The sequence below is a fragment of the Pseudonaja textilis genome, chromosome 2, assembly GCF_049901715.1.
Source record: "Pseudonaja textilis isolate UNSWEBS1 chromosome 2, rPseTex1.2, whole genome shotgun sequence".
NCBI lineage: Eukaryota > Metazoa > Chordata > Lepidosauria > Squamata > Elapidae > Pseudonaja > Pseudonaja textilis.
The window spans coordinates 225807107-225830654 of record NC_141991.1 but is presented as its reverse complement, the minus strand read 5'-3'; the positions used below and the strand labels follow the sequence as shown (position 1 = coordinate 225830654).

The following is a 23548-nucleotide window of genomic DNA, read 5'->3' as shown; positions in this document are numbered from 1 at the left end:
AAATGATCTTTGATGTAAGAATTCCAGCATCTTAAAAAAACAAAAAATAAAACCAAGTATTGATCTATTCGCCATTGTTCAGATCAATTACCCACAATGCAGATTATAATTACAAAACACAAAACCTGGATGACTGAGAATATCCATAAACACAAATATAAATGAAATTTTATCTAATTTTTCTTGTTTATCTTTTTTGTGAGTTAAAAATTCACAGCACATCTTTTGAAAGCATGTTTATTAACATTTCAATAAATAGATGTTCAGTCTCTACCTTGAAGAAAAATGGAGAAAAAAATAGAATCCAGCCTAAATTCCATTGCCAGCAATGGACAGAGGTTAATAAATAGTGTTTGTCTATTAAAAATCTTAAGGTATGTGGCAATACAGACTGAAGAAGGCTAATAGGGCTCATCTATATAGGACTAGTTTATGGTACCAAAGTCCTAAGACCGTGCCACTTCCAAATCTATGATTGCATTTTCTACCTCAAAATTCCCTGCATACTGAAAAAGCTAAACTGGAGTAGAAACATCCTTGCATGTCATCAAAAACAATACTTGAATCCAGAAAGATGCTGAATTTTATAATAGTTCAGCCCCTGAACTGTGTAATTCTGAATTCTAAAAAGTACAAAAGATCAGACTATAGTATCATTTTTCTAAACATGCTACCTGAATAGAATACTAGAAGCTTGATGTACAACCCTTCTTCACGGAAGAAAATAAGGCCTTCTGTATGGCCTTTTGTATATTATTTCCTCACCAAAAATAGTAATATTGCATTTAGAACAGAATTGTTGTCTAATTTTAGAAAATCTATTGATTTCATTTTAAGAAAGTGAGATGCATCAGTATTGCTTTTCTTTTGGCTCTTATTTCTTGCTTTCTGTTTCATCAGACCAGACTCCTTTGAGATCCATGAGGAATCAAAAACGTTACAGAAATTAACTATTTCAACAAAGTGGTAGAATAAAAAAAAAATCCTGAATTATCCTCATACTTGCTTCGAAAACTCTTCAAAAAGAACTGGACCACTTTAGGCCATGCACATCTTATGATTAAAATTGGTGTCAGAGAAAGAAATCAACATGTACAATAACAGTGCTTTACAATTAAGTGAGCATATATAGCAGTTAATATATAACAAATAACATTTCCACCTTTAAGGTAAAAAACCATAATTACATAAACAAGCTAACAAATTATGAATTTAATTCTGCTGCTCTTCTAATTTGGGTTAGGTTCTTCAGTGCATTTTTGCAGTGTTTTAGAATCCTGAAACGTTTCTGCAAATCTTTCTCTCGCTTTTTCCCAGTTCCTTTTGTTTTTGGTACTGATGATCTGAATCTCTTCAGCAGAAATAGGCATACTTGCACCTAAGCCTGCATGCTTTCTGTGTAACTCAAGTTTGATCTGTTAAACATTGAATTTTTATAAATTAGATTCAATAAATATACATGCTATAATTTTAATTATTTTTTTAGACATGGAAAAACACTGTTGTGTGCAGAACTTGGCTCTTATTACTTTGCTAAAATATTAAGGTACTGTTGGTGTGTATTCATGCTTTGCATATACAAGGCCATCTGTCTTTTGGGGCACTAAGACCCCCCCAAATGGCCAACGGGAAAATATAATAACATATAGAAATATATGGCCTGACATACTTTGTTCTTCTGGCCACATTCTCAAAATATATTCAGGCTATAGAGAGGGAGGGAGGAAGATGGGGAAGTCACACTGCATAGTATACTTATATTTTATCAAGTATATTCCAAGATCAGATATTAATCGATAAATTTCCAGTATATTCAAGCGTCTCTAAGGCTAATTTGCTTTAACAAAGCAAGTAAATATGCCATGTCAAATTTCAAGTATATGTTTCAATCAAGTGGACTACTAGTTCACCATTTAATTTTATCGTACATGGAAAACTTTCAATTTTCTTAAGACAACTTAATTATGCCTAATGTGAGTTTAGCAGCCACTCTTCAGACACTAAGATTCCCACTTTCCCTCATAATGATCAGGTCTGAACACCTCTGACAAAGCTTTTACAGTTTGAAAGACTTTTTCCAAATGTAACCATCCTTGTGTCTTAATGCTGTTTCAGACCAGATTTCTTAATTTCTTAACCCTGTTGCATATCATGTTAGCAAGACAAGCATGCGTATCATGCATGCATATCATGTTTCTTAGGCTTGTTAGTAAGCAGTAAAAATGAAAAGAGAACTGAGAAATTTGAATTTGTTTGCTTTATCAGTTCCAGTAAATGTATTACAGTGCAGAAACTATATCCTTGCAAATACAATTTCATATGACATCTGTGCCTAGAACCCTCTGCTTTTAAAGCAAAACTTTACATTTGGTCAAAAATGGCAATTATTCCTAACTCCATATGCCTGTGTAGGATTGTGCAAAACATTTGAAAGAGGTATTTTGCAAAGCAAACAATCATGTATAATGTCAACTTCAATTATTAAAACACCATATATGGTATTTTAAAAGGTTCACACAGATGACTCTGCATGTATACAAATGCACAACTACTTTACTACAGCTGTTGAGAGATAGCTGCACCAACCTTACAAAAAATGGAGCTTTCGTTTTAATGATTGAAGATATGCTTTGCTATTATTCCTGCACATTGTAAAAGCATCTCATTGGAATAGTTTGCTCATCCAATCACAGATATTTTAATACTGAAAAGGAGTAGGGATTACAAAATGTTGCATGCATGGAACAAGCAATAGTTGTCCAAAGCATGCATTATGTTCAGGCAGAGACTAGAATCTATGCCTGAACATAACATATAACATTCTGAACAGAGCTGTTCTGGTGTGGAAAACAGAAGAAAATACAAAACCATAAATATTTGCACACAACAGCAGTAAAGTGCATGTAATGGAGAATAAGGTCATGAAAAGATGGGATGGAGAGCAAGTAGATAAGGTTGGGTGTGCCATACACAGCAGCAGTGAAACAGAGGGGAACAAAAGACACTGGGCAAGTAAGGAGGGGCAGATAACAGGTTATGGCAGGAGACTGGTAGCCACAGGTGAAGGAGGGTGCTGGGAGATCATGGAGAGGGATGGAGGGCAGCCAAGTATCTTGCACCTGAATTTATGTGTGGCAGCAGAAAGAAGATAAGCCGAGCATATGGGCACAGGGAACAGGATGGGCAAGACATCATAGTGTACTTGCTTGTAAAACCCTTGAAGTTTTTCCCCAGATGAAACCACAAGCAATTAAAATGGTTATTAGAGTTTCAGCCTGGATAAATCGTGACCTGCTCAGAATTGGCCAGCTGAATTTCTGAACTTCTTGGTGGCAGATATAGAGGCTTAGCAGTACTTGAATAAGCAGTAGAAAATCTTAGGCTCTTCTCCAAAGGAATTGTGATGGTAGAAAATATATGCCTCTGATAACCTAGGTAATTAGCAGATTGTATGCCCAAGGTTTTGGGGGGCTAAAATCTAGTTTATGTTAAGCCCTAAGTGGTTATAAGTGTCCTTACTTAACAACCCTAATTGGGACCAGCAACGCCACAGTTAAGCAAAGCTAATGGCTAAATGACTGCAACTGTGCTTTCTGTCTGGAAAGAGACAAAACTAGGCAGTGAAACTTTCACACTTTCAGCTTTCATTTGCCTCCCACCCATTCCACTACCCTTTGGAAAGGACAGTGGCTGCTTGCTGTCTTGTACACACTGAAAACAATGCAATGGTGCCAGCAGTCCAGACTGGGAGCCGCAGGCTTGCTACCCAAACAATTTACAGAACAATCTTGAACTAAATACACTCAAAACCGTAGAAATGCTGGTAGGTTTTAGGAGAAACCCTCCTATACTACCACCTCTTACAATATTAGACAACACAGTATCAACAGTAGTAGTTTCTAGGTTCTATCATATCTCAAGACTTAAAATGGATATCTAACGTCAAAAATGTCATCAAAAAAGCAGAACAAAGAATGTTCTTTCTGTGCCAACTCAGAAAGCTCAAACTGCCCAAAGAGCTGCTGATTCAGTTCTACAGAGGAATTATTGAGTCTGTCATCTGCACATCTGTAACTGTCTGGTTTGGCTTTGCAACCAAACAAGACAGACACAGACTTCCAACAGATAATTAAAACTGCAGAAAAAACAATTGCTACCAACTGCCTTCCACTGAGGACCTGTATACTGCCCGAGTTAAAAAGAGGGCTGTGAATTTATCTACAGACCCCCTCACATCCTGGACATAAATTGTTCTAATTTCTAACCTCAAAACATTGCTGTAGGGCACTGCACACCAGAACAACTAGACACAAGGACAGTTTTTTCCCCAAATGCCATTCCTCTGCTAAACAACTAATTCCCACAACACTGTCAAATTACTAAGACTGTATTACTATTATTATTCTCATCCTTCCTACTACGTATCTCTTCACACGTGATATAACCATGTTGCCTGTAACTTTACAATTGATATTGTTTTGTATGATTTGATTGCTAATTAGTAACTTATGACTATCGCTAAGTGTTGTATCTTACGATTCTTGATGAATATATTTTATTTTATTTTTCTTTATGTACACTGAGGGCATATGCAAAGTCCAATCACACTTGGCCAATAAAGTATTCTATTCTATCCTATCCTGTTCAAATCCCTTCTCCAATGTCTCCATTCTGTGAGGGGATGTTGGGAAAGCAAGCAATTTCTGAAGGCTGTTCTTTTCCAGAACTTTCCCCACTTGTAGAAGTGGAGAGATTGGAGAGATTTCAAGAGGATACAAGTTATTTCAATAATGTACCTGTAGCTCTCAACTCCAGGCTGGTGGGATTGCTTTGTTTTCAGGGGACAGAAGAGTAAATTGTTTACTCTCTTATAGTCCCTTTCTTTCTGCACTGCAATGAGCTAAACAATGAAAAAAAGCCCCACAGATTCAGTAGTGATTATAATTGTGATTATGTGACTGAGGGTTGTAAATAGTTTTAAATTGGCCATAAAGTTATTTTTGCAGCACCACTGTAACTTCAAATGGTCACTGAGCAAGTAGTGAGTGTGGACTACCTGTATTGACTTTTTATGTAATTCAAAAATTAATTATGATAATTAATTATCAATCAGATTATGTATCTAGTAACTGCCAAACAGTTGACTGCATTTTGATTGGAGAAAAAAAAAACCTAGAAGGATATGATTGTTATCCTGAAGCATCTAAAGGACTATCATATAGAAGGCAAGGCAGAATTATTCAGGCTCCTTCAAAAAACAGCATAAAAACCCAACAGGTTTAAATGACAAGGAAGTAGGTTTCATTGGACACCATTGGACACCAAGAAAAAGTCTTAACGATAAGAATTAAACAATGGAACAGGCTGCCTCAGGAGAGGATGAGTTGCCCTTTACTGGAGGTTGACCATGTGCTGTTCCAGGTGTGATGGTGCTGGTTTCTTGCACTTGGGGAAGGGGCTGCATGGAGTGATTTCCAAGGTCCTTTTCAACTCATAATTTGGCATTGCTATTTTCATACCATACTGAGTACCCGTGTGCGCTCAAAAATCCCATATGGTAAGTCTGGAGAGGTTTACAAGATAAGGTGCATTCTACAGCACAAGTGTACTTCAAAATAAATTCTACTGATTTTTAACGGTTCTTTTTTGACAAATAAAACAGAATTAATAAGGTATTATTTATATGGGATTGTTCACTGAAAAAAAAAAAAACACCTACCGGATCTTTTATTCCACCACCACTTTTTCCAAGTCCTTCTCCTTTCTTCCATCCCATCTTCTTCAATAGTTTGTGTCCTCTGTTGTTCTCACTAATTTCCCTTCAAAAGTAAAACAGCAAATATGGAAATGGGGAGTTGGAATAATAATTGTTTAAATTTTTCAATAATGGAAGAGATCGGGGTTATATTTTACTACTTATTTTGAAAATATATTTATATATAAAATGTGCCTTCTTATGCAAGGAAATACCTCAGCATACCAGAGCTAACATACAACTATGACCAAAACAATCAACATCCAGATGAGCAAAGATTAACACCAAGATTAACATTAAAGTAGCAATCGAGAAATAATATCCCAATCAAGGAACTGCCAAACAAGGTAACAGTAACCAGCCCAACCAAATAATCACCAAGACCACTCCCACCAACACTTAACAGGGCAAGCCACTAGCGTACAGAATGAGAGCAAATCCTATTCCCTACAGCATTGATGATGTTACCTAGTTTGGGTAATAAAAGCAAGGAAACAACTAAGCTCAAAGAGCACCAAGAACACTTCATTCAACTACAATATTTTAAAGTGCCTATTATTTTGATCATATTATACCAATCCTGACTTCCAATTAATGCAGATGTCAAATTTTTATCAGACCCAATTTAAAGCAGAAGTCTCCAAACTTGGCAACTTTAAGACTTGTGGACTTCAACTCCCAGAATTCCTCAGCCAGCATAGCATTCTGGGAGTTGAAGTCCACAAGTCTTAAAGTTGCCAAGTTTGGGGATCCCTGATTTATATCTACCATAATGTTGATGTATTTTAATCTTCACTGTGACTACAACATTGGTTGTTTTGACTTATTTTAATTCAATATTTGTAATGTGCCAAATTATTTTAGATTTTGTTTGAGAATTGAATTTATGAAGTATTGTATATAAATGTAACACCTAATTATGTAAAATAAAAGAAACCAACTTACACATGTATAGAGGCTGGAGCATCATCTCTATAAAAGGTTCCTTCACTTCCGACTGTTTCACGGCGCTTTCCTGCTCTGTCTTTGTAATTCGGATTTTTTACAACCTTATCAACTTCATAGTCTGTATTCTTTTAAAAACAAAAATAAATCTCATAAATTAAGTATACTTTTAAAATACATATATTACATACATTGCTACAGGAAAATGTGGTAAAAATAATTGGGCATGAAAGATCTTAAAAACAATCATTTATATTCTTTTAATTTAGAAAGAAATGACTAGGAGGGATAGAAAATGGCACAGGCTTATAAAATATGCATAATAAAGAGTAAACAAACATGTTTTTCTTCTTTTTATTTCAGATTCATATTGGAGTAGTTAGTCCTTGACTTATGACCACAATTTAGCAACAATTTTTGTTGCTAAACAAGACAGTTGTTAAGTGAACTGTGCCCCATTTTACAACATTTTTTTGCCCCAGGTGCAAAATAAATCACTGCAACTATTAATAGAACCATGTGGTCATTGAGTGAATCCGGCTTTCCCCTTTGACTTTGCTTGTCAGAAGTCTAGGAAGTTGAGAAGGTTAGAAATAGGACCCTGGAACAGGGCAATAGTCATAAATACATGCCAGAGTCAAGCGTCCAAATTCTGATCATGTGACCGTGCTACTATAGTCAAAAGTGTGAAAACCAGCTATAAATCACTTTTTCAGTACTGTTGTAACTTCCAATGGTCATTAAATGAATTGTTAAGTCAAGAATGACCTGTACACCCGCATAGTTTTTTTTTTTTTAAAAACCCACTTATTTGTGGGTTTTTGAGAAGGAGCTGCAATAGGAGTTAGGTGTTGGATTAGAAGGGTCTCTTGATTTTATCCAGTAAGTCTGCTTTTACATTCTTAAGTTACTATAAAAATGAACCCATTTAAAAGGCAATATTATGTTTACAATGATGGTGTGGACACTGTCAGAGCCTTTGCCTGTAACCAGGCAAAAAACACTCCTATAAATTTGTGTTAAATGCTCACTTAATAAATGGGGTATAATTAATGCATTTATACCCTGCCTTTTCTTTGGAAGTTCAGGGCAGTATATCTCCATGACACATAAAATAGCTTGGGTGAGAGAAGGACTAATTCAAAATTACTAAATGAGTTCCATGACCGAATAAGGGCTTGAGCGGATATCTCCACAGTTTCAATCTAGTATGATATCCTGATTCTTATTTATAGTATATCTCATTCTGTATTACAGACCTTGATAACTATCATAACTGATCATAACTGAGGTATATCAGAATAGACTAAAAGTTCCAAAATGCATTATCAATTAAGAATACATTTAAAAATAAATCTACCTGTAAGCCATATTTTACACGTATTTGTTTTAATTCTTTTCTTCTAACTAATTCCTTTTCTTCTTTTGTTAATGCAGGGACAACTGAAATACAAAGGATTTTATCAAATAACAAACCAGTAACTTACTGCATGTAGACAGGAATCAAATTAGCCATGTTAGACTTACACCTATACCAAGATATTGATCTACCTCATAATACCTTCAATGGCTAAGACCATTAGCGTACACCATTTAGACAAACACCATTAGGTCGAATATTTTGTGCATTAAAAATATAAAAAGCTTCAGTACTGAAAAGAACCATCTGCTTTTTAAAATATTAAAGACAATTTTCAGCAAATCTCAGTAACTGCTAAACATCAGTATTTTCAGTAGTCTCAAAAGTATATGACATCTTATAAATTTAATGTATTAAATAAACCCATTTTCTTTATCAAGACTCTTATCCATGCAGACTTCATGACTTCAACTTTCTATTATTCTCTTCCTATCCTATCTGAGTTTTATAATATATTGCCTCATAAAAAGATCTTGAATGTTTATCTTTGGATGGTCCACATATCTATATCTAAGAGTTTTTGAGGCTGACTTACTGATTTTACCCAATTTACTTACTGATTTTGAGTTAAGTTAAACTTAATTATACAATATTATTTTCAATATAATATTTTAACTTTTCCTTAGAAGTTAACAATAATATTTCATTACTTACTAGAAGATTCATTTTTCTTATCAAGGCGAAGATGAGCTCTGACTTGCCCTGGTTCACATCCATCACAGGTTTCACTACCAGGGTGTATATGAAAAGATAGTACAGTTTCTCCAATCTTCACTTCATCACCGTGTTCCAGAACATGGGGCTCACTTTTTGTTTTAGGCTGTAAATAAATGAATGTGAGAACTGGAAAACAGAAAATTAAATACTAACAAAAGAGCCTGGGACCATTACTTCAGAGAGAAAGGTACAGGGAGGGAAGTTTGTGACACAGCAAAACATGCATTTAGCAGTGTCCCAGTTGAGCAGAAAGGATAGAGAAGTGGCCATTTGAAGTGCTGGGCAAAGCCAGGGATCAACAAAATCAGTCAGGAGCATGTCGCATTGTTATACTCACCTGCAGAATTTGGTTTCCATTAACCACAGTGCCATTCTGACTGCCTTGATCCACAAGAACATAACTTTGCAATTCATGATCGAAGTATACTTCCACATGAAACTAACAGAAAAAATATTTTGATAGCAAGTACATAAATATTGCAAAGCATTTAAAATATAATAAATCCATTTTTTTCCTGCTGTAATCATCTTTTCAATTTCATAAAAAACCTTAAGAATTAATTACCTTGCTGACAGAGGCCTCTGGAATCTGCAGGGTATGTTCCATCCCTTTCTCTCTGTAAAAAGAAGTAATTGTTAAAGTCTGTGGATACATGGCATACAAATTCACTCAGAAGCAAGACTAGCCTCAGCAGTCGATGGCAGACTCAAGTCATTGGCAGAATCCCTCATTAATATGTCAGCATTCCTTTACTTGCCTGCTGGAAGCCTTTGGGTTACCAGAGGCACACTTTTTAAAAATTACCTTTTGAGAGTTGTAAGTGCACTAGACATACAATTCTTTGAATTTTGAGGCTAAAATTATTTTTAATAAAATAGCACCTTTCATATTAGAAAAGTGAAATGCTGATCTTTTAGTGCTCTTTTATTTGGTTAAATAATGAACGGTACACCCTGGTTCCATCAAAATAGGCTTAGAGAAGGTGCTCTAAAGTTTGCCTGTGTCCAGGTACAAATTGATTTTTTTCCCCACTTCACAGTGAAGCATTTGAATCTAGTTATTTTCATAACTTTCTACAAAACCCTAGTGTAAATCTGAATTAAACAGTAATTTCATCCAACACTGTTAGAAATGCCCATCAGAACACAGTTATTGGCAATATTGTCCAGAGACATCAAGTAAGTCCATCAGTGGACTTAGAAGGGATTATTATTAGAAAGGAGCAACGTTCATATAGTCACCACACACACACACAAAATGCTGATTTTCTCATATCCAGCAGACCAGATTCAAGAGTCCACCAAAACGGCTTATAGTGAGAAAAGGTGGAAATTACAAAAAAGAAAAAAAAAATCCCAACTCCAATGGATGCAAATACCTTTTATGCAAGGATAAGAGTCTCTATCTAAGCAGCAGTAAGGAAAGAAAAAAGAAGAAATGTGGACATAACTTGAGGACATTTTTCTTCATCTGTATCTCCTCAGTGCACGTCCTACACACAGTTACATATACATGCATCTGTTTTTGTGTGTGTATTTTAATGAAAATGAAAAAATCTGACTTAACAGTAAATCAGCACATTCATTATAATCAATACTTATGCACGAAATCAGGTTCATTCAAAATGAAGTCTTAATTAAAGATGATCATTAAAAACATTACAAATATGAATAAACAGGATGGAATTAACAAAGAAATCTAGACATCTAACAATTGTGTGATACCTTCCAATTGTGGCTGGTTTCACAGCTGTGATGATATACAGAGATCCCATCTGCAGTACTGGTGACCTAATTACAATCACTCTGATACAAGGTGGCCAGATCTTGTCTTCATCTAAATAAATAAATATAAGTCTAAGAAAGAGAAACTTTCCAGTATTATGCAATCTGCATCCCCAAAAGAGAATTAGAAAATACATTTGATTTTCAGCCATTTATATATACAAAATGTGCAAAAACTATGTAAAAATTAAAATATGAATAAAGCAACCATCTCTATAAGAGAAAAATTGACAAACCTCTTTTCCCAAGGTGTAGCCATTAAAGGTGTAGCCATCAATGTAACTCTAGAGAGATACACCTTGGTTACATGCATATATGGGAAAAAAAGGATTAGTACAATTAAAATAATCTTAGGGTAACTAAAGCAACAGAGAGAACAGGTCATCATTTCAATGTGCTAATCCTAAACTGAAGTCATAATTTTGCTAGATTAAGTGAAAACAGCAATGAAGAAAGCTGCTGTATTTGACAGGAAAAATTTCTTATGGGAAATGCATTTGTAATACACCTCTTGTTAATTTGAACATTCAGCTACATTGCTTCTTAGTTAACATTTAATGGTAGTAATTGAAAGATGGATGAACCCTAAGAGTCTATATTTTAGAAGTCAACAAACTAATAAAAGCTGTATAGGTAGCATTCAACTTAGAATAGTTCGTTTAGTGACCATTCAGTTACCACGTTTAGTGACTGAAAAAAGTGACTTATGGCTGCTTTTCACACTTACAACCGTTGCAGCATTTCCATGGTCATGTGATCAAAATTCAGATGCTTGGCAACTGACTCATATTTATGACCTTTGCAGTGTCCTAGAATCACGTGATCACCTTTTGCGACCTTCTAACAAGCAAAATCAATGGGGAAGCCAAATTCACTTAACAACCATGTTACTAACTTAACAATTGCAGTGATTCACTTAACAGCTGTGGCAATGAAGGCCATAAAATGGGCCAAAATTCACAAATGTCTCACGACAGAAATTTTTAGCTCAACTGTGGTCGTAAATCAAAGACTACTTCGATTGTCTTATTTTTCTGGAGCAGTCTGGATCAAAACAGAAGTTATACTTTTTCTCAGCAGCAGACTAAATGTTATTGAACTTTTTGTGAACTTTAAATACTTTTTAAAGAGTATTACCACCTTAATAACTAATTTATATCAATAAGCATCTTATATCCGCGTGTAAAAAGTTTTTCTGAACATGTGTTTTCAAGTCCGTGTTTACTTTTTTCTATCAAAATCCATGTAAACAACAATATACCCAGTAGGTTTTTACTTGATATATTTTTCTCCTTATGGATTCATAAGCAAGACATTGGGTTATTTTATAGACTTCACTGAAGAGTCTGATTTTGACAGTTTTGCATTCAAATGTGTATAATTCAATTTTCTGACAATTATTTTTTTATCGTTCCTGATCTGCAAATATTATTCCTAAATATCCTTTATAAAAACCTTTCATTCACCTTCACTGTCCATATCTTCTGAATTTTCAGTTTCTTCACTTGTCACTTCAGTTGCATTGCTATATTCCTCCTGTTCAGTGTCTGTGATTTCACCTTCTTCTGGTTCACTTTCTGTATCTGTTTTACTGTCTTCTATACTAGCAGTAAACTCTGAGTTTATACTACTTCCATTGGCAGTAACTGATTCCTTAGTCTTTTGAGTGTTTCTTGTATCAACATCCACTTTAGCCTTTTTCAAATCTGGAAATTTTTCCTCTCCTGGAGAACTTGGTTCATTAGGGGCAAAAAGGCAATTCAGATTGCTAGATGATTTTTGCTCCTCTGTATTCAGAATCTGAAGATTTATAGAAAAAGGAATGTAGTTAAATTGTAAAATTACACACATACACAAACACAGTATTATATAGCATGATAATGAGAAATAACTTTGACCGCTTTAACAATTATGGCAAAATATAATGGTTGCATTCCCTTACTACCGTCAACACTTTTTTTCTTTTTTAAACAAATTGTGCCTTGCACTTGGGGATGTCACTTTCCTCCTGCTTTCTGCCCCCAATGCATTTCCTATATTTTCCTTTCATTCAGTAGTCTGTTAGAATAGCTGGCCAACTAAGCATCATTTCTAAATTCTGTCAATAAACCCAGGAAAAACAGTTAAATTTGTTTTCATCTCAACAATCTCTTAATTTCTTTTCTTGGGAAAAAAACCATACAGCTCCAACTGAATTACTTGACCAAAGAGAAGGACAAAACCAATTGTTTCTTTTACAGAAGTGAATCTATTACATTCTGGATAGAATTGTCAGGATAGTTTTTTTATGGGAGAAAGACTGTCAACCATTGTTTTGTCAATTCTTTGTTAGTTTTATGGTTATCTACCTATATACTACTAAAACTCTTATTCCCATAATCTTTAACTGGACAACATGCTGCATTTTGTCAACAGTTTTCAACCAAGGTACCTCAGATGGCTAACTTATAAAATGCATCCAAAATCCAGGACCTATAATTCCCAAAGGAAAGAAATTGTGCCTGCTTCACTGCTGCTGGGTTGCTGCTAATTTATTTTATATTCACTTTTATGGATACAAATTCTTACAATGAAGCCATAAGCAATTTAAGTTCCTTGTTTTATCTTTTTGTTGTCAATTGTGAAGTCATGTACGACCATCGCGACCACATGGAGAACGTTCCTCCAGGGCTTCCTGTCCTCTATCATCTTCTGGAGTCCATTTAAGTTCATGCCTACTGCTTCAGTGAGTCCATCCTTTTTTATCTACCACTTGTTATCTATCACTCATTTTACTTATTGTTAAGGCCAAAAATTACTTACCTCAAAGCAGAAGATGCATAATTTAGGACAAAGTGTAATATACAGAGCCCATAAGTGTATTTTGTAAATTATCTGTAGGAACAGATAATTTCTGATGATTTACACCTAAATAACCTGCCTTAATCTATCTAAAGGCAAAAAAGCAAGAAATAAATCAAATTTCCTCCCAATGATCAGTATAAAAAATTTTTATTCATCAAAATAATTTTATTGGGAAGTACGGCTTTTTGGGGGGCATAGTCCAACTGAGTATTCCAAAAAGAAACATCTTTATCAGTTCCAATTGGCTTTGAGATAATCAGAAGGAAAGCCACAAATGACGCTTCACTGAATTATTGTGACATCAAATATACAATAACTGTTGCCATAACTGCTCTGTATTTCAAATTATAATCACCATATTTTCCTGAAGGGAAGACTTTTTTTCTCAAATTATTATCTGTGGAAGGGCAAATTCAATTGAGTCAATAATACACTTTGGAGTAAGAGCCACTGAATTCAGTGGATCTTATTACATAGTAAGCATAGGTTTTTTATGCTTTCAGTTCAGAAGGAAGGTCTCTACTGATCCAGTTTAACTATAGAAGGATCCCAATTTTCACACATAAACCCCAAATAAATGGGTATAAACATCCAGTCTGAACATAACAGCAATTTACACATACTCACTTAGCAAAAAGAGTCATAGAATTAAATAGGGCTAACTAAAAATGCAAGATTTATGCCTGCTGAACACAAGTTTCTCTCAGAGCACGGATGCCTGTGTGAGTGAACACCACAATTGCTCAGATATATATACATACACAGGAGATAAATAAATGTTACCAACAGGAAATATTATTTTACTGCATTTAATTATCATTTGATTATTATACTTATGCACCACAAGCTGCCTTTTTATGAACTAAAAATCATTTGCTAAGTAAATACCTTATGCTCATTTGTCCTAGAGCAATCTGCATCTTTTCGTTTCTTTTTACTTTTTCTGTCTCTGCTGCTCTGAAGAGTTTCAGTTCCATATGACTGCAGATCCACTCGAGAGTGGAACTGGTATCGGCCACTTTCAACATCACAGTAGTAGTAAATTCCAGTGGTTGGATCATAATACAGCTGATTTTCCTTTAATAAAGTTAAATATGCATCATAGCTTCACATCTGGTATTTTCTACAAGTTACTATGTAGTTTGACAGATATATACTAAAACAACACATGGTAATACATTTGATAAAAATACTTTGCAAGAGATATAATCCATAAAAGCATTTTATTTTTAAAATGATGTCATTTGATTCAAACAATTCCAGAAGTGCAAGTAAAGTAATGGCAACATTCCTACTTTTGTTTGTGTAACACATATCACTTGTGTCTTTTTGTCTTCTATCTGTATGAATTACTGTAATTTACATAAGACTGTTCTTTAAAATCATACGTAAACAATTATTGTATATCATATAATAATTTCACTACATGTATAAACAGATTTCATAATAGAATTCAAAGAACTAGTTTTCATAAAGCCCTTTGTAGCTCAAATATCTACAAAACCATTTACCTCAGACAGATTCTGTCTGCCCAATCCAAGTGAATACCTGGAACAGATTGCCCCCTAAGGCAAGGATTGTTTCTACTATCATCGACTTTTTGAAGCTTATAAAAACTTGGGAATTTTAGAAGGCCTCTAAGTCCTAATTGGTACGGAATTGCTGGCACCAAATGTGTAACTGTTAAGTATAATACCATCCTTCCTGCAGTTTTTTGTACTTTTGTTTACGTTGACTGTGTCATTCAAAGAAAAAAATGTGAAGAGGAAAGGACAAAGAAACAAAGAGACAAAGAAAAAGCAGATAGAAAAAATAATCATTTTTTCTTCATCTCTTATTTTTTGTCCCCCCCATTTACTATATTTTTTCTTTGAATGTATTTCTTATTATAAGTACATATAATACATATACTTCTTAGAATCCTTCAAGTTCGAAATGGGTACATAATCTTTGTAAATAAAGCTTTATTATTAAAACAAGTCTGACTTTTATTGCCATCTGTTCAACATTTTTGGATGAATTAACTTTTCATGTAAATACATTTAGCACAATTCTGGATGCTATATTTTAGTTTCTGTATTTCCAGGTTTTTGTTATAATTCAATGAAAATCAGTACTTTATTTGGCATTGTTAAGTTAGTCCTAAAATATACATTTAAGAATGTTTAATTGACACTGTTACATTAAACTCTTCTTCTGATTGCATCGCTGATCCCAGAATATGAGTATTACATGGGACCACCCTACTGGAATTCAATGCCCCTCTGCCTTCTGTAATCCAAAGCAATCCAACATGCCACTTTAAGGGGGGACAATTCATGAATTATGCATTTGTAGAGGCCCTTGAAAATATTTTCTAGTATCTGCTGAAACAAATTTCAGAGGCATGTCACCCCATATGTATTCTCATAATACTTTTACAATCCCTCCTTTTCACAAACCAAGATACACAAGCCCTGTTTTTAGTCAACCCATTTTGTTAAATAGAACTGCTGATTACTTTCAAAACAAACATGCTTAATTTGATGATTTGCTATTATATTCTAATAGTTAAAATTTACTCATAAGAACATACTTTAGGTGAACAATGAAAACTTCAATGTAAAAAAACTTTACCGAATTATAATAGAATCCAGTGCTATGGTCATAATATAACCCAGTATTTTCATCATATGTAAATCCTGTTTGTGATACAGCAGCTTCTGCAGCAGCTCGCAGACTTTCTGCTAATGTGCCTTCTGTTAATGAAACATCTTTTGATTTCTAGAATTAAGAAATACAATAGAACATGATAAATTATGTTATGTAGTATATTGCAACTTTTATTTTGCAAACTTTATTTTATATTAACTTTATAAAGGATTCACCAAACTAAGTTTAGATTTCATTCTATATGATAGATTTAATTCCATGTTCATTCCAAAGTATTATCTGCTAAATTTGTTAGCTTGTAAGAGCAACCAATTTCATGTTTTTATTATAAATTATTTGTGTGTGATTCTCTAACATAACACAGTAATGTGTGGATTACATCTTATCTTTTTTAAAAGATAAATGTTCCATATAAAATATTTTTTTAAATCATACTAAAAGAGTTATACAAACTTGTAGAAAAGTACTGTAAAAAAGATGTTTATTTTACAGAATAAAATATTTTAAAATTACTCCAAACTTTTCTGTTTGTAATTCTTAGAAGTCTCCCGAATCACGCAAACAAAATTTAGTAGCAGCTTCCCAAATAATTTTATTCATAGTTTTCTGCTAAGTTCCAAAAGACTAGAAAGTAGTGAGTGTTGCTAAAATTAACTCCATCCATTTTTGAAATGAACTGATGTTATTGCTGAACTCACTAAAAATAGAATTTTTAAAAATATTTCATCTCTTCATTACTAACCATTGCCTATGCAGACACAATCGCTCCACAATTAAAATAGACTATAAGGCTATTTTAAGATTATAGCAATAATGATCAATATGGAGGGAAGATGCACTTAGTGGCATGTGTTTCATCCATAATACACAACTACAATTAAAAGAGTTTTTAAGTTTATTTAGAGAAACATTTTTTTTTCATGCATCATTTTTTTTCTTGTTTTCCTCCCCCAAAACTAGGTACGCCTTAACTTCCGGAGCATCTTATAGTGCAAAAAATATAGTATTTTAAAAGATGTTAGAAAAATGACATGAACAATGAAATATGTCAAACAATTTTTGGATGAAAACATATATAAATTTGACAAATAAGTGATCTTACCTGCACATTATTTAATATGTTGCCCTGTTCCTCAAGCTCATCGTGCTGTCTGTCTTTAACATCTAAATGATTGTCTAATTGTAAATGATCTGTACAATTTGAGTTCAATATTTCATTATTGTTATTTGGCTGCACTGGGTCACTGGATAATTCAGAACAGTTGTAATAATTATGATAGTAATAATCTGTTAAAAATTAGAGTGAAGAGTTAGAAAAACTATTTTACATACAAGACAATATTCATTTTATTGATATATATATATATATTTCCCATTTCCTAGTGTTCATGCATTAAAGTCCATCACAATTTAAATACCAAAGTAAGATTCTATTGACTTCTAAGGAGGCTTTTACTTCTCAATTTAATTTCTACTGCATTATTTAATCACAAAATAATAACGTACAGTAATTTGGTATTTATAAACCCGCTTGGAAATCTTTTTAGTCTTTTAATCTTTTAAGACAAGATAGACAGACGGATATAGATACACACACAAACACACATATAAACACACATATAAATAGCACCAAAGCATGCAAAAAATACAGACTTTTGTTAATCTGGCTTTGCTAGGGCTCTGTATAATATTGAGACTATTGACCCTTCTAGAGTATTCAAAGATACACAAGAAAACTATACAGACATTCCAATAATTGTGAACACCTAAAAGTGATTTTTCCTCGGTGGATTTGCCTTGGGGAATAGCTTTAACCCAAACATTGGTTTTGATAGCAATTGATTTTGATAGCTTCTCTTGGTAGGTAGAAGCTAGGGGATAAGCAAATTGGAATGTTACATTTATTACACATTTATTTTTTTAGTTTTAAAAGTATATTATTATGAATCTTTACTGTTGGACAAAATATTAAACCCAAAGATATAACAGGGATTAATAATGAATTTATATAGCCAAATAGATAATTAAAAAAGCAGGGTTGATTTTGATTGGTTCAAATTGTATCATATCTAGTTACTTGATTGAACTTTTGTCATGATAGCTGGTAATGATAAGAACTGTAATTTTAAACACATTAAACTTGCTTTTACTTTCTCTTCCCCCCACACGATCCCTTTTTTCTTTTCAACTAACGTACGTATTTCAGTCTGTAATGGGAAGTATTCTGTCTTATGATTCACTTGCTGAATAAAAAGATTCACTTGCTGAATAAATAGCTCTACAAATTCTTCCTTACAAAGTTTCTTCTATTGGATTATATTAGGTATCCTCAAGGTGACTCACAGTTATGTCGAAATGCATCTAATGTCCAATTATTTACATAGTTGAAATCGTAGTGTAAATGATATTAATCTTTCTATCCCATAGTCACAGAGGCAGGGGGTAAAGCTGCCACCATGAGTCTGTGTTCAGGCAAGAGTGAGGGAGCCTCCCCCAACCCAACAAGAGTCAATTTAGTGACCAATCAGGCTTACAGATGTGGCCAAATGACATGGACTACATTTCCCAGGATACCTTAACTACATTTACCATGATGCATTACCTTAAGGGGACAGCTCTCAAATCCTAACTAACTACCCTAAATCCCATTAACTCTAAACTGTCTGGACAGCACAGGAAGTAATTAAATATTGTTTTTAAGTTACACTAGAAGCTTATTGTCTAAATAATTTCATAACAAGGTTTTTAATAATAAATGCCAACTGTAATAATCCAACTTGGAACATTTTCTATTGGTTAGGACAAAATACTTTATCAGCAAGGCAAACATAACAGGCATGTATCAATATCAAATAGTCACAAGATTATTTTGAATCTAATAAAGGAGAATATTTGTAGCTCAGGGTTGAAATATGAGCTCCTTGTTGTTCTCTGAGTTTGGTTGTTTTTTTGCAGACATTTCATTACCCAAACTAGGTTAACATCATCAGTGCTAGCAAACAATGCTAGAAAACCACCCAGAGAGCAATGACCCCTTATTTTGAATCTTCATAAGATTTCTACTATTTCCTATTACCTGTGTATAACCATGCAGCAGAGTCTTCAGTTTGCACTTCTACAGTAAATGTTTTCTTCTCATTTCTTTCACCATTGCTGACTTTACCAAGTTTTTCAACCTACAAAATAAAGTAAGCAGTTAAAAATTAAACCCACAACATAGATTAGTATGATGTATTTAAAAAAAGATATTTCAAATTGACCCTCTTTTGTATAGGAAGGGGGGAAAGTGTTGCTGGGTATGCATGTCAATTTGACTGTCAGACAAAATTTAATACTTTCAGATAAATACATTCTATTGAATTACTAGCACTTAGAAATTGACCACTGAACAACCGAAACGGATTTTCCATGCTCTGCTTAAGAGTAATGGGGTTGGCCCTCATCCCTGGAAAGATATATTTATGGCATATAGTTCTAATGTTACTTGCAATATATGAAAGAGTTGCTTACAGAGGTGGACTAGATATGGAAAATTATAGTCAAACTTAATTTAAACTTTGTTTGTATATATAAGCTGTTCTGTATATAATATTTTTATTGCTGGGTGCTTCTTTTTTGCTTTTGTCTTTGTGTCTATTCTCTTTAATTAAAGGGAGGAGGAAATAAAAAACTGAGCCCAAAACAAAACCTTCCATCTATTGAATTTGCTCATCAGAAGTCCCCGGAAGGTCACTAAAGGTGACTGCATGAACCTAGGACACTACAACTTTTGCAAATGTAAATGTGGATTGCCACATGCTTGACTTTTGATCACATGACAGGGATTCTGCAGTAGTCATAAGTGCAAGGATCACTTGCCAGTCATTTTTTACAGCAGCATCGTAATTTCAAATGGTCATTGAATGAAATCAAACACTACCTGTAATTCATCCTTCATCCATCACACTGGCTTGCTTTCCCCCCTCTTTTTAATAGATTCTTATTGTTCCGTGGCTCTGAAAGACTACTGAGAGTCCTTAACCAATCTTCTGAACTATTTGAGAGAACTTATGTCTAAGCCTAACTTCCTCTGGAATACAACAAGTATTAGGGATAGATAGATAGATCATAAAGTGTGTGTGTGTGAGGTGGGGGATGTATGTAGCCACCAAGAGTCAAAAATGATCTGACCGCATTTAATCAGTCAACAGGGCAACTGCAAGCCAGAAATAAATACAGAGCAGCTGCCATGTTGAGAGAAGGTTGGCTGATGCTAAGCTAGGATCTAAGGAGGGAAAACTTAGGGAAAGCTGGACCAGGACAGTTCAAGTGAAGCCCAACATTTTTATCAGACTCTACTCCCTGGCAGGGAAACGAAGTAGAGCTAACTGAGGCGCAGGGTTCCCTTCTGTCCCTATCCAAGGCCTGGCAGTGGACAGAGGACCTCGTCCCTTCAACAGAGGCGACGAACAAGCGACTCCAGCTGAGCGGTTAAGGAGTGCAGCCCCAGCAGAGCGACTAACTGTCCCCGAGAAGCCGGCCGGAGGGAAAAAGCGCAAGAGCCGCGGGGCCTCCCCGAACAGCTCCCGACAGAGCGCCTTACCTGCCTCCGTAACTTGGCCGCGCAGGCCTGGGCTCGGAAGCGCCGCTTCTTTTCCCGCTCAAGCAGGCGCCGGCAGGCGCTCAACTCCGCTTCCAGCGCAGCCACTTTCTCCTGCAGGGGAGCCGCCGGGGACTCGCCGGCCGCCTCGGCCATCCCGCCTCTCCCTGCGAGGAGGCGCGGCGGCTGCTCAGCGATCAGCCGGGCAAGCGGAGGAGCAGCGACCTCGGCGCCTGTTCAGCAGCGCCGCCGCCGGTGCCTCTGCAACGACCCTCGCGCCCATCGCAGCCGCGACAGCCCCCGCCGCCGCCTCCCGCCCCTTGCGGGTCTTCCTCCCTCAGAAAAACATAACAAAATTCGTCGGGGATTATGGGCGGCCTCGTCGCTCTTCCTGAGAAGGGAGGAAGTGACGCCTTACTGCGCCAAAAGGGGATCGGATCAGCTGCGTCTTCTCCCGGCCTGCATTTTGGTGGCCGAGGAGGGCGGGAAAGTATTTGTCCGTCCGTCACCCTTTAGGGCTGGAGTCCTAAAGGTCTTTTTGTTTTTTTCTCTCTCAAGAGCCAACTGGACTTTCTGGGTTTTTCTTTGAAGACTTTCGCTTCTTCAGCTCTTCAGCTTTCAAAAGCGAAAGTCTTCAAAGAAAAAGTCCAATTGCCTCTTGAAGAAAAGGGAAAAAAAGCTTTGGGACAACCATGACCTGGATGACTGAGAATCTCCCTAGACACTTGGGCTGGAGGGAGATTCAGTCGATCGCAATGCCCTTTTCGTCAGAACCGAGTCGAAATATGCCACCCACGTCCATGGGACACAGGGTAGCAGAAAGTAGTTTTGCTCACTTTGACATTTCCTTTTGCATTTACACTTATTGCAGATTCCGAAGTCCGTTGGTGATTTATTCCGACCCATTCGATACGTTTGAAAGCTATTTTTCTAATATTTTGATTTGTTAGAAGGTAAGCCTCGAGGATTAACACGTAGAGCTACACTGTTAAAAGAACAATATTATTTTCATCACGTAAAATTTAGTACATGACTACAATTTCGGATACATTGAATTATCTGTAATAAATACACTGCCAGTGTGTCAATTATTAAATGCTTTCCCCCCCCCAACAAATTACCTTCCCCCTTTAAAAAGGGCAAGAATATTTTCTTTTCATATTAAAATATCAGTTTAAATATAATTATTGGATATCTTTTGAAAAAGCGGTGTTTCAATGTACCTTGTGTTTTATCAAAACCCAAGATGAATGGAGAAAAGCAATTTTCTATCAGTAGCAATGAAGGGCTTAACCTGGATGTTTCTAATAATTCCAAATGAATTTTGGAATAATGCAAAAAGCAATCAGCAGGTTTACAGAATAGGGTATTTTGGTTTCATACTTCTATGAAAGGCCAGGATAAGGAGAAGCACAAGAAACTAATTGAGTTACTGAAATATTTATGTTAAATATTTATGTTATGTTGGGGGTTTTTCTTTCTTTTTTCTCATTGTTTTCATTCACAATCTTCACTGATCCTGTTTCTAGAACAGAGGTATCCAAACTTGGCAACTTTAAGACTTGTGGACTTCAACTCCCAGAATTCTTCAGCCAGCTATGTTGGCTGAGGAATTCTGGGAGTTGAAGTCCACAAGTCTTAAAAGTTGTCAAGTTTGGGGACCCCTGCTCTAGAACAGCAATTCCCAGAGTTTCCAGATCTCTGCAAGTTGATCTACAAAGTAAATAAATCTTTTTAATTTTCTTCAGTTTTACTTTATAATGCAGTACACATTGATAAATGTAACCCCCATAAAACAAAGCTCCTTGGCTCCTCAGTATTTTTTAAGTAAAGTTTTGAGACAAAATATTTGAGAAATGCCCTATAGTCATAAATGCAAGCCAGTTGCCAAGTGCCCAAAATACAATCATGTAACTTCTGGAGGGGCATCAGTCATAATGTTAAGGATGGGTTGTAAGTAGCTTTTAAAGTCTGATATAACTGAATGGTTAAACAAGGACTACATATATTGCAATTATCTCCCACAGTTGAAAAAAAAAAGCAAGGGATGTTTGCACTCCTAGTTGAACAATAAGTGAGTGCAAAATCAGCTTTTGGTAGTTTCGCCAGCAGTATCTTGGCCATTCTCATGGCAAGGAAAAAAAACACTTCTGGTCAGAAAGACAAAAAAAGGGAAATTAATTTTATATTTTGGGATTTGGGGCAGCCTAGGCTCTCAGGAAGCTTTCCAGATAGTCACTCATGCTCCAGTCACCTTACGACTAGATTACGACTGTAATGCATTCAGCAGGGGACTGTCCTAGAAGACCACTCAGAAGCTACAGCTGGTTCAAAATGGAATAGCACAAGCAGTGTTGGACAATCCTTAGTTGCCTATGTGCAGTGGTTGTCATGAAGCCTGGGTGCAATTCAAGATGCTGGTTATCACACCTTTAAATCTCTTTGTGAGCCAGGTTATCTTAGGTTCCACTTGTCTCCCATAGTTTCAACCTGTCCTGTAAGATCAAACAGACACAATGCAGTTGGACTCCCTTCAATTAAAAAATGTTCTCTTTTGTTTCCCGGTACGTATGTCTTTCCTGTTGCAGCTCCTTTGTTCTGGAATGATATCCTCTATGAGATCGGATGGGTCTTCACTGATAACATTCTAGAAGTCTTTCAAAACTTGGCTATTCTCCTAAGCACTGGAGTAGGTTTCTGAATCCCTGTTTTGCTTCCTGTCCCATTAGTTAGTTTTATTACTTCTTTTTTTAAATGTAAACCACCCAGGGTTGTTTTGGAGATGGTGACACTATAAATAAGCAAATAAATAAATAAATAAACAACATTTGGCTCAATTGCTGAAAGACAA

At 35.4% G+C, this 23548-nt stretch overlaps 1 protein-coding gene across 1 annotated transcript; it reads right to left on the bottom strand.

Annotated features, from left to right (window-relative positions):
* Nucleotides 1-221: 221 nt before the first annotated feature.
* AGGF1 (angiogenic factor with G-patch and FHA domains 1) lies at nucleotides 222-21185 on the bottom strand. The gene is made up of 14 exons (XM_026717799.2): nucleotides 20701-21185; nucleotides 19195-19294; nucleotides 17221-17405; nucleotides 16083-16229; nucleotides 14355-14543; nucleotides 12089-12422; nucleotides 10563-10674; nucleotides 9403-9454; nucleotides 9175-9276; nucleotides 8775-8940; nucleotides 8061-8143; nucleotides 6701-6828; nucleotides 5720-5819; nucleotides 222-1415 (listed from the first exon to the last, which is right to left on the bottom strand). Exons 1-14 carry the CDS (start codon nucleotides 20851-20853, stop codon nucleotides 1230-1232), a joined length of 2037 nt encoding a protein of 678 aa, XP_026573584.2. The 5' UTR covers nucleotides 20854-21185; the 3' UTR covers nucleotides 222-1229.
* Nucleotides 21186-23548: the final 2363 nt, after the last annotated feature.

Bases quoted from the DNA above. Each gene is read 5' to 3' on its own strand.
- AGGF1 (XM_026717799.2), bottom strand. From the start codon at position 20,853: ATGGCCGAGGCGGCCGGCGAGTCCCCGGCGGCTCCCCTGCAGGAGAAA. The intron at 10,675-12,088 runs GTGAATGAAAGG...TTATTTATTTAG, and splicing joins AGAAGATATGGACAGTGAAG to ATGAAGACAAGATCTGGCCA. The intron at 5,820-6,700 runs GTAAGTTGGTTT...TTACTTTTGAAG, and splicing joins GCTCCAGCCTCTATACATGT to GGAAATTAGTGAGAACAACA.